Source organism: Nerophis lumbriciformis, linkage group LG33 (genome assembly GCF_033978685.3).
Source record: "Nerophis lumbriciformis linkage group LG33, RoL_Nlum_v2.1, whole genome shotgun sequence".
NCBI lineage: Eukaryota > Metazoa > Chordata > Actinopteri > Syngnathiformes > Syngnathidae > Nerophis > Nerophis lumbriciformis.
The window spans coordinates 17,262,501-17,275,279 of record NC_084580.2 but is presented as its reverse complement, the minus strand read 5'-3'; the positions used below and the strand labels follow the sequence as shown (position 1 = coordinate 17,275,279).

Here is a 12,779-nt window from a genome sequence, read left to right as displayed (position 1 = left end):
TTGTTGTGTAGCTAGCTTAGCCTTCTACTGTTAGACAAGAGTGTTACCGTCATCTGGCAAAATAAAGATTGATTTTCCTAAGAATTACTTTTAATTGGATCAGTGTCTACTTTGTTTGGCAATGGATCAGTTAGTATTTGCGTTTTTTCAGTCTACCAACGTTTATGTCTGGGTGTGCGACCAATGTCCCAGTGTGCGATGGCTTCATTCATTCATTCATTTGACCTCTGCCATCCAGCTCGTTGCAGTAAGCAAGGAGACGAAAACGACCGCAGGAGTTCAATGAACGAAAAGGGGGGTGGAGCCAACATGGAAGGCGGACCTGAGAAGTGTGCCTTCAAAGCTTGGCGTGGCCCCGCCTCTTCTGCCAGTGCTGTCACCTGAGCAGAGAGAAGATGACGGAGCTGAGGCCAAAGAGTGGACAACACAACAAGGCCTTTGCGCCTGAGGTAGGGAACACTTTTCTCGGTTCTTTTTTGAAAAGTTAATTTGTACATTTTTGCTTTTTCTTCAACTTGATTGCTTTGTTTGCTTTAAAAAAAAAAAGAGCGAAATGAAAGAAGTGGAGTTTCAGGCGTAAGTGATGTGCTGCACTGTTTGTCTATAATGTTTGTGTCAATATCTGTGGAAGTAGTGCAAGTCTCTTAAAGCTTCAGTCAATAAAGACTCTTTAACCTTTTAAACGTCTTACCTGAGGCCGTGTGTATGCGTGTGTGTGTGTGTGTGTGTGTGTGTGTGTGTGTGTGTGTGTGTGTGTGTGTGTGTGTGTGTGTGTGTAACAGGAGGAGGTGTACATCGACGTGGATTCAGAAGATGCAGAAGACGTTGACAAAACGACATACAGACACAAATACAGTTTGTGTGTCTTTTTCTCAGACTTGTATTCTTAAATATATTGCAACTGTACATACTCTACTCACCTGACACTTAATTAGGTACCCCTGCCCAATTCATGAGGTCCCACACAAGCGCTCCTCTCTCTCCCTGTTGGATTTCAAAATGTACTTTTAGACTTAGACAAACTTTAATGATCCACAAGGGAAATTGTTCCACACAGTAGCTCAGTTATAAATGATGGAAAAATGGAAGGGACAATGCAGGTATAAAATAGACTAAAAGCAATATAAAATATAACACGTAATATTTACATAATATATGTACAGTATATGATTTTTTTGGGGGGACTTTTTTTTTATAGTGGATGTACTGTATAGCTTGCAGCAGGGTATACCCACACTATACTGCCAGAGCTGTTTCTAATATTTTGGTAACTTTGTCTATGTTAATTTAAAAAATGTATTATAATAAAGATATATTTTTAATGTAGGCACCAATGCTTTTTATTTATTTTTTTACAAAAAAAAAAAATTATCTTTTTTTTAATTTACAATCCTTTGAGGTTTTTTTGCCCTTTTTTGTAGCTATTTTTTAAGTAGGATGCAGTCCTTTATTTATTTTTATTTTTGTTTAATTTATTTGTAAAGCACTTTAAAAAATAACCAATGGACCAGCAATCCTTTATTTATTTTTATTTATTTTACTTTTTTTTTTTTTTTTACAATCCTTTGAGGTTTTTTTGCCCTTTTTTGTAGCTATTTTTTAAGTAGGATGCAGTCCTTTATTTATTTTTATTTTTGTTTAATTTATTTGTAAAGTACTTTAAAATAACCAATGTACCAGCAATCCTTTATTATTATTTTACTTTTTTGGTAGGATTCATCCATCCATCCATCCATTTTCTACCGCTCGTCCCTTTCGGGGTCGCGGGAATCCAACTTTATTTGTAAAGTAATTAAAACATAACCAATGTACCAGCAATCCTTTATTATTCTTTTACTTTTTTGGTAGGATCCAATCCAACTTTATTTGTAATTTTTTTTTAAATAACCAATGTACCGGCAATCCTTTATTATTATTTTACTTTTTTGGTAGGATCCATCCATCCATTTCCTACCGCTTGTACTTTTCGGGGTCGCGGGAATCCAACTTTATTTGTAAAGTACTTTAAAAAAATAACCAATGTACCAGCAGTCCTTTATTATTATTTTACTTTTTTTGGTAGGATCCAATCCAACTGTATTTGTAAAGCACTTTAAAAATAACCAGTTGACCAAAGTGCTATACAAAATAATTACTACGATACATAAAAAAAAGTCAGGGAATCTAACAAAGACAACAACGTAGAAAAAAAAATACACTGAAAAATACATTTGTCACATAATAAACATGGATAATAAGAATAACCAAAAAATAAACCACAATAAAATAAGTGAAATACAATCAATAAAAAACTAAGGTAAGGATGTATTTGTACTTATGTATGTGTTTATTTATTTTTTTACATATGTTTAATTTTAAAACAATGATTAGTTTATACAACATAAAATTAAATATAAAATAAAAAAATCAAACACTATTGCCAGGTTCAAACACTGATGACATCTATTAAACAGACAAAGAAGCAAGGAATTAAACAGAGACAGAATTAAATTTGGCTCAATTGAGGAGAAACTCTTGTACAGTCTCCCACCACGCTCTGACGAAAGATTGTACGCCTCCTCTTTTATTTGGACTTTCCCTGATTACATGGCAACAGCTGTTTCTAAAGGAAGGGGGTCGTAAACAGCCGCTGCCTTAGGTCACAAAACAGTTGAAAGAAAAGGTGCCTGGAGGGGAGTCAGGTCCTGCTTTCTCTCCACTTTGTAGATCTCGGGTCAAGACAAAATCTTCCTGTGGATTACAATACATCAAAGAAACCGACACCCTCATGTCGCTCCCCATCCTACACAGTGGAGTTTTACAAGCCTTTTGCTTGATAGGTTTGAAGACAGTTATCACAAAGTTTTGTGATAACTTAGATACAATTATTCTGACAACTATTTTGTATAAATGTGACATTATTAATCATTACATCATGTATGTTTATTATTAAGAATAAATTGGCCATTTAAAATCTAAATTAAAAAAATTACATTTCTGTAATTCTGACAATTCTTATATCAAAATACTCTAATTGTGTACTGGCACAAATCAAGCAAATTCATTTATTTGCTGTATTTTTTGCAAGTTTCCTATGGCAAAGTGAGGTTTAGCTTAGGAATACATCAAATGTAACCACAGGACATATGATAATAGCATGTTGACAATCACATTGCAGTTATTCAAGAAAAAAATGCATTTTTAAAGAAAATACTTTTTTTTTAAGTAACAGGACTGTGCTGAGATTAAAAATACAAAATGATAAATATATAAAATTACTTTGGGCTTTTCTGATCTGATTGATGCAACTTCCTGTGGACCTTGTGACTTCACATTTTTCAGAAGCGGTCACTGTATATGTTAGGGTAACAGGACTGAGTGACAAGTGTGACTTTTAACTAAGTTGCTTTTTTATTAAAAGTAATAAAACTCAAAAGTATAGTTTAAATAAGGGGTAACACAAATGTGTAACAAACAAAAAAACACATTTATGAAGAAATAAAATCATAATTTTTCATGGTAAGGTCAAATTTTAGGAAGCACAGTACAGATAAGTACAGATTAAAATGCTGTACAGTTACTTTTATAGTGCAAACGGCAACAATAAAAACAAACATGTTAAAACTGATTAAGTGTCGAATGAAACATTTTTTGTTTTTATTTATTTAATGTATTTATTTGACAAGGACAGTACAATTCAACACCCACAGGTAACCGGTGTCAAAGTACATAAGACTTCTAGCCACAGGCTAATTTGCAACCCTTGTCCCTGGTTAGGCTTTTAAAAAAAAAAAGTTGAGAAAAGTGTAAAACTCATACAAAAGGATCAAGACGAGTACAAAAATAAAAACATGTTGAAAATAATTGGCCCCATTTGTCCGTACTACACACAGTTCTAGTGCTCACACTTATGATTTTCCTTAAGCCACTTTTTCCAGTTTTGTGAAGAAAAGTTTAATGTTGTTAAGGCATATACTTTTTTAAAAAAACACAAAATGCTCACACACTTAAGCGATACTTGCCAAACCTCCCAAATTTTCCGGGAGACTCCCGAAATTCAGCGCCTCTCCCGAAAACCTCCCGTGACAAATATTCTCCCGAAAATCTCCCGATTTTCAGCCGGAGCTGGAGGCCACGCCCCCTCCAGTTACATGCGGACCTGAGCGAGGACAGCCTTTTTTCACGTCCGCTTTCCCACGATATAAACAGCGTGCCTGCCCAATCACGCTATTCCATACGAGGCGTCCGGCATACCGCCAATGAGCATGGTGCAGATGGAGAAGATCTTCTCGGCGTCCGTGTTGGCGCACACGTTGCCAAAGCCAACGCTGGTCAGGCTGCTGAGGGTGAAGTAGAGGGCGGCGATGTACGAGCTGCGCACCGACGGGCCGCCGACCGTGTTGTTGACGTAGGGCATCTCCAGGCGTTTGCCCAGCTCATGGAGCCATCTTTGGGGAAGAGACGGAAGGACAACAGGGTGACAAGAACTAAATCATCCAGACTAGAGATAAATTGTATTATTATGTTTATCTTACCTAAAAATAAATATATTTATTAATTAAAAAAAAAAAAAAACGAAATACATTTTTACTATATTTTGCTAAAAACATCAAAATTAATTGTATTTTTATTTGTATTTTTTCTGACTCCTTATTACATCCAGCCATAAAATTATACATTAAAATAAACATATTTGAAATATTTAATTTTAAATGATCATAATAATTCATTTAAAATGACCATATTTAATTATTAAAATAATTGCTTGTTTATCAACAACTTTAGCATTTTATTCATTACATTTTGAAGCTCTCAGAAGCCAAGTTATGTTATATTCCTTGACATTTATTTATGCAAGTTTGAAGTATCAATTATCTAAACACAGTTTTGTTTGCATATTTTCAGGATTTATATATATATATATATATATGAAATACTTGACTTGGTGAATTCTAGCTGTAAATATACTCCTCCCCTCTTAACCACGCCCCCGCCCCACCCCCGACCACGCCCCCCACCCCCCACCTCCCGAAATCGGAGGTCTCAAGGTTGGCAAGTATGACTTAAGCAAATGTATAATAATCAATATTTTTTTGTTGCAACTCTTGTGTTGGGTCTCGTTCAAGAGGGTCGGGACCAAAAATGGGGCAGGGGGTCTATTTTTGTTGGCTCACCTATGCATTTTTTTTTAACCTCTTAAGGCCCGAGCTGTTTGTTTACATGCCTTTTTTAATTTCTCTTTGCTATTTGGGCTTATTGGACCCTAATTAGAATAAAAACTAAAAATCCTCTTTTGATATGATGTACTTAGTCCATAAGTACACAAACGTGTACTTCATGTGTAGTGACATGCTCATTTCTATTTTTACACTTTTTTCCCCCAAATTCCATTGTATGTTATACTCTTCTGACACCACCAGATGGCAGTATAAGTGTCCGTATAAGCGGCCATAAGACCCCAATTCAGTAGTGTACACAATTTTGGAAATAAGAGCTAAAAGGTGCTGTCCACGCATGTGGCCACTAAGGCCTTTAGAGGTTAAATAGAATATACAGTAAAATGTTATGTATTGGTCAACACATTCCATATTTGTTGTCATTAAGTCTCGTCCAAGTTGTTGTTTTTTATCATTAGTTGTATGCAGTATGCAGTATTTTAGTGCGTTTTGTGGCTCTTGAGCTTAAAATGTTCACTATTCTTTATTTAATTTAAATTGCCTTTCAAATGTCTATTCTTGGTGTTGGGTTTTATCAAATTAATTTCCCCAAAAAATGCGACTTAATACTCCAGTGCGACTTATACATGGCAAAGTGAGGTTTAGCTTAGGAATAACCACAAGACATATGATAATAGCATGTTGACAATCACATTGCAGTTATTCAAGAAAAAAATACATTTTTTAAGTAAATACTTTTTTTTTTTAAGTGATAGGACTGTGCTGAAATTAACTCCTCGGTTAAAGTAAACATCAAAAATACAAAATAATAAATATATAAAATTACTTTGGGCTTTTCTGATCTGATTGATGCTATTTCCTGTGGACCATGTGACTTCACATTTTTCAGAAGCGGTCAGAATCAGAATCAGAATAGTTTTTATTGCCATTGTTTGAGAACGGGTTCACAAACAAGGAATTTTTCTTGGTGCAATCGTGCAATATAAAACACATAAAACACAGAATAGGTAATACAAATAGCTGTATATGTTAGGGTAACAGGACTGAGTGACAAGTGTGACTTTTAACTAAGTTGCTTTTTTATTAAAAGTAATACAACTCAAAAGTATAGTTTAAATAAGGGGTAACACAAATGTGTAACAAACAAAAAAAAACACATTTATGAAGAAATAAAATCATAATTTTTCATGGTAAAGTCAAATTTTAGGAAGCACAGTCCAGATAAGTACAGATAAAAAAGTTTTTTTCCTTCTTTATTATGCATTTTCGTCAGGTGCGACTTATACTCCGGTGCGACTTATACTCCGAAAAATACGGTGTATTTATTTCAGTATAAAAGTGTAAAAAGTGTTTTGCTTGGGTCATGAAATGATGATAATGGTGTGCCAGGGCATACATACATTTTATATTTAACGCTTAAAATCTCTGGAGTCTACATCAACTTCAGATCTATCCCTCATTTCAAAATGTTTTAGTTTTTTTCCCATGTTGTTTTTTTTGTTTGTTTGTTTTCCGCCCTTGTTTGTCAAACAAAACTATGTTTTTAATGGCAAACACACAAAATATGCAAAATCTTCCACCCAAAAATATTTTTCAAAGTGGAATATTTGATGTGAAGCAATCGGAACCTTGGATGGGTCAATAATTCATAATGACATTGATTTTGATTCAAATTTATGTTATGAGCAATGACAGTTTGAAAGAAAAAGTTTTGTTTTATTAGTCAACTTTTCTAAATTACATTTCACTTTTAAGCTTTTTTATTTCACTTTTGTTATGTTTTTCTTTATTTTAATAGTATTTTTAGAATGTGCCGTGAGCCTTTAAAACATTAGTTTTTAACCCCTTCTTAATTCTGAACGTACATTGTGAAAATACACGCAACCCTAACTCAAAATGCCGGACATTTGAGGCATTTAAGGAACTCCGCCCGGACAGCCCCGCAAAAGAGGACATGTCCGGGGAAAAGAGGACGTATGGTCAGTCTAAGCCAGGGGTCGGCAACCCGCGGCTCTAGATCTTTAGCGCCGCCCTAGTGGCTCTCTGGAGCTTTTTCAAAAATGTATGAAAAATGGAAAAAGATGAGGGGAAAAATATATATTTTTTGTTTTAATATGGTTTCTGTAGGAGAACAAACATGACACAAACCTCCCTAATTGTTATAAAGCACACTGTTTATATTAAACATGCTTCACTGATTCGAGTACAGCCGTTTTGTCCTACTAATTATGGCGGTCCTTGAACTCACCCTAGTTTGTTTAGTGTATAACTTTCTCCGACTTTCTAGGACGTGTTTTATGCCACTTCTTTTTCTGTCTCATTTTGTCCACCAAACTTTTAAGGTTGTGCATAAATGCACAAAGGTGAGTTCTGTTGATGTTATTGACTTGTGTGGAGTGCTAATCAGACATATTTGGTCACTGCATGACTGCAAGCTAATTGATGCTAACATGCTATTTAGGCTAGCTATATGTACATATTGCATCATTATGCCTCATTTGTAGGTATATTTGAGGTCATTTAGTTTCTTTTAAGTCCTCTTAATTCAATTTATATTTCATGACACACTATCTGTATGTAATATGGCTTTTAATTTTTTGCGACTCCAGACAGATTTGTTTTTGTATTTTTGGTCCTATATGGCTCTTTCAACATTTTGGGTTGCCGACCCCTGGTCCAAGCTATATAAAGTATGCATACTTCTATGAAGTCTCACATTTCCTGTCCGTCTTTAGTCTGCTGCTGAAGAAAATGGAGTCCTTCGAAGGCTTTTTCGTACAACACAGAGCGACATTCCGGCTGGTTATGAAAATATTCATCGCAACATGTGAGTCGAACTATTGCTGAATGAACTTATTGTTGACTACTTTTCATCATTTCACTGAGTCTGCCTTGATGAAGATAACATGCTCACTTTGTTCATAATGTTTGAAACAATTGATGCATTTTATTTTCATCATTAATTATTATTATTGTTGTTTCAGCTTGGGTTGCCACGGTGATTGCAGCCTGCGTGCTGAACTTCCATCGGGCCATGGTGCTGTTGGTCCTCTCCTTGGTGGTTCTCCTCTTCCTGCTTTGGGATTGGATGATGGGGCGCTATGGCGACCGGGCGATGGAGGCACTTCTTCCTGTCAGAGAGCTCGTCAGCAGACACTTGTTCAGGATCCGATGGTGAGGGATTGATTATTAATAATAATCATAGTTAATAAGAAGACAATGCAACATACATTTTTAATCCAGGTAGCAGTTTTGTTAGTTCCTCGTTGCATCCAGCAGATGACATTGTGGTGAAAAAAACCTCCCTATTCACTCAAATATGCATGAACAAAATTAAAAATGAGTTAATTGCAAATATTTTATAACTCCAAAATAGTGTGTGTATGGTACAAACCCCGTTTCCATATGAGTTGGGAAATTGTGTTGGATGTAAATATAAACGGAATACAATGATTTGCAAATCATTTTCAACCCATATTCAGTTGAATATGCTACAAAGACAACATATTTGATGTTCAAACTGATAAACTTTTTTTTTTTTTTAGCAAATAATCATTAACTTTAGAATTTGATGCCAGCAACACGTGACAAAGAAGTTGGGAAAGGTGGCAATAAATACTGATAAAGTTGAGGAATGCTCATCAAACACTTATTTGGAACATCCCACAGGTGAACAGGCAAATTGGGAACAGGTGGGTGCCATGATTGGGTATAAAAGTAGATTCCATGAAATGCTCAGTCATTCACAAACAAAGACGGGGCGAGGGTCACCACTTTGTCAACTAATGCGTGAGCAAATAGTCAAACAGTTTAAGAAAAACCTTTCTCAACCAGCTATTGCAAGGAATTTAGGGATTTCACCATCTACGCTCCGTAATATCATCAAAGGGTTCAGAGAATCTGGAGAAATCACTGCACGTAAGCAGCTAAGCCCGTGACCTTCGATCACTCAGGCTGTACTGCATCAACAAGCGACATCAGTGTGTAAAGGATATCACCACATGGGCTCAGGAACACTTCAGAAACCCACTGTCAGTAACTACAGTTGGTCGCTACATCTGTAAGTGCAAGTTAAAACTCTCCTATGCAAGGCGAAAACCGTTTATCAACAACACCCAAAAACGCCGTCAGCTTCGCTGGGCCTGAGCTCATCTAAGATGGACTGATACAAAGTGGAAAAGTGTTCCGTGGTCTGATGAGTCCACATTTCAAATTATTTTTGGAAACTGTGGACGTCGTGTTCTCCGGATCAAAGAGGAAAAGAACCCTCCGGATTGTTATAGGTGCAAAGTTGAAAAGCCAGCATCTGTGATGGTATGGGGGTGTATTAGTGCCCAAGACATGGGTAACTTACACATCTGTGAAGGCGCCATTAATGCTGAAAGGTACATACAGGTTTTGGAGCAACATATGTTGCCCTCCAAGCAACGTTACCATGGACGCCCCTGCTTATTTCAGCAAGACAATGCCAAGCCACGTGTTACATCAATGTGGCTTCATAGTACCCTAGACTGGCCTGCCTGTAGTGCAGACCTGTCTCCCATTGAAAATGTGTGGTGCATTATGAAGCCTAAAATACCACAACGGAGACCCCCGGAATGTTGAACAACTTAAGCTGGAAAGAATTCCACCTGAGAAGCTTAAAAAATGTGTCTCCTCAGTTCCCAAACGTTTACTGAGTGTTGTTAAAAGGAAAGGCCATGTAACACAGTGGTGAACATGCCCTTTCCCAACTACTTTGGCACGTGTTGCAGCCATGAAATTCTAAGTTAATTATTATTTGCAAAAAAAAAAAATTAAGTTTATGAGTTTGAACATCAAATATGTTGTCTTTGTAGTGCATTCAATTGAATATGGGTTGAAAAGGATTTGCAAATCATTGTATTCCGTTTATATTTACATCTAACACAATTTCCCAACTCATATGGAAACAGGGTTTGTACAATGGAAAACAAATGTGTATACATATGTAAATTTATTCAGTTATAAACATTCATTCACTTTCTTCTTTCCTTCATGGATCTAAACTTTTGAAAGCCCCTCGGGGTAAAGTTGTCCGAGTGCAAACCGAGGCAGTATTTGTGATCGATAAACCTTTCAGCGAATCAAAATTTACGACCGATAAAAACGCAATAAACGGGGACGGAAATTTGACCCGGCATATGTAAACTAAACAAAACACCGGCGGAAAGCGATAATCTGATGCCTGATGTTTTCATCTGTTCATGCCAGCTCTCCTTGTCCTTTCTCTGCCATCTTCCTCATATTAGCCTAGAAAACAGCAGAAAATAGTGACTAGTGTAACGTGATATTCATATTTGAGCAAGAGACATAAGTTCTGCCCTAGCAACAAGCACCTGCTTACATTTACAACCACCACGTTTGAAGTCTTGACTACTGCCGCTGCTAACCGTGTCTGTGCACAGGATGTCATCATGCAGGTGTACCTAATATTGCGGCCGGTCCCGTCAAGATTCTGTTGCCTTCCAGGGTGATGCACGCGTGTGTGGCGGTGGCCATCGCGTGTTGGCTGGCAGTGGACACGGCCAAGCGAGGACCGAGACAACTTGTGTCCTTTTCGGGTCTGCTGGTCCTCATCTTGCTCATGTTGCTCTTCTCCAAGCATCCCTTCAGGGTAGGAGAGCCGCCACAAATGAATGAATGTATGGGAAACAATAGCTGTATAGACCAAGGGGGCCTGAATTGTTTGTTTTTGTCCTACCAAAATTGTATATATATATATGATGTGAAACCGATCGCTGCTAGCATGCTAGCAGCTAACGGGCTAGGATAGACTGACCATACGTCCTCTTTTCACCGGACATGTCCTCTTTTGCGGGGCTGTCAGGGCGGTGTTTCTTAAATGCCTCAAATGTCCGGCATTTTGAGTTAGGGTTGCGTGTATTTTCAATGTACGTTCAGGGTTAAGAAGGTTAAAAACACAACAAATTGTGCGTGCAGCAGCATTCGTGAGGGAGGGGCAGAGACAGAGAGAGAGAGAGAGTTATGATAAACGCGCATGCGTCGTCAGGCTCTGCTTTTTATCGATACATTTATCAGATTTAATTTTTTATCATCTATAGCAGGGGTGTCAAAAGTGTGCATTTTTGTAACATTTTCCTTATTTTATTTGGCAAATTGAAAGAACATGGCGCCAGAAAGCTGTTTTCTTTTTCAAAAAAATACTGGAAAGGTAAGAAATGTAGTTTGTCTCTTTTATCCGATTATTAATCGAAATAATAATCGACAGATTAATCGATTATCAAATTAATCGTTAGTTGCAGCCCTAATATATACATATATTTGTATATATATATACATATATATGTATAAATATACATATATATATATATATGTATACATATGTGTATATATATACATATATATATGTATATATATACATATATGTTTATATATGTATATATATATATATATACACACACACACATATGCATATATATACACTATATAATATGTATATATACACTATATATGCATACATATATATACATATATTTGTATATATATATATACACATATATATGTATATATATATACATATATATATATATGTATATATATGTGTATATACATACATATATATGTATATATATACATATATATGTATATATATGTGTATATATATAAACATATATTTATGTATATATATACATATATATATGTTTATATATGTAGAAAAAAATACACACACATATATGCATATATATACACTATATAATATGTATATATACACTATATATACATATATATATATATATATATATATATATATATGCATACATATATATATATATATATATATATATATATATATGCATATATATATATATATATGCATATATATATATATATATAGATACGGTACCACAGTACAGGCCAAAAGTTTGGACACACCTTCTCATATATATATATATATATATACTGCATATATAAAAATATATACATATATATATATATGTAAACATATACAGATATATGTATACATATGCAGATATATGTATATATATATATATATATATATATATATATATATATATATATATATATATATATATATATATATAAATACATACACACATATATGCATATATACACTATAAATGCATATATATATATATATATATATATATATATATATATAGACACAGTACAGGCCAAAAGTTTGGACACACCTTCTCATTTCAATGCGTTTTCTTTATTTTCATGACTATTTACATTGTAGATTGTCACTGAAGGCATCAAAACTATGACACCTGTAAAGTGAAAACCCTTTCAGGTGACTACCTCTTGAAGCTCATTGAGAGAATGCCAAGAGTGTGCAAAACAGTAATCAGAGCAAAGGATGGCTATTTTGAAGAAAGTCGACTATAAAACATGTTTTCAGTTATTTCACCTTTTTTTGTGAAGTACATAACTCCACTCATAGTTTTGAGCCTTCAGTGACAATCTACAATGAGAAGGTTTTGCCCGTTTAAAAAAACAGGCTTTGGTCACATGACTACTGCTCGTTCTTCGACACATAACATGTACAAGCATTCTTTTATGGACCTCAAGGGGGAATAAAGAGTCTCGTGTAGTCCCTGATTGATTAATTAAGAAGTC

The 12,779-nt window shown here is 35.2% G+C and overlaps 1 protein-coding gene across 1 annotated transcript in view; it reads left to right on the top strand.

Moving 5' to 3' along the window:
* Positions 1 to 395: 395 nt before the first annotated feature.
* Positions 396 to 12,779, top strand: part of LOC133575645 (solute carrier family 28 member 3-like) — a 39,349-nt gene continuing 26,965 nt past the window's right edge. Inside the window, exons 1-5 of the mRNA XM_061928342.2 lie at positions 396 to 449; positions 783 to 859; positions 7,892 to 7,983; positions 8,141 to 8,330; positions 10,647 to 10,791. Of these exons, the coding sequence (XP_061784326.1) occupies positions 396 to 449; positions 783 to 859; positions 7,892 to 7,983; positions 8,141 to 8,330; positions 10,647 to 10,791 (558 nt within the window). The remainder of the gene's footprint in view (positions 450 to 782; positions 860 to 7,891; positions 7,984 to 8,140; positions 8,331 to 10,646; positions 10,792 to 12,779) is intronic.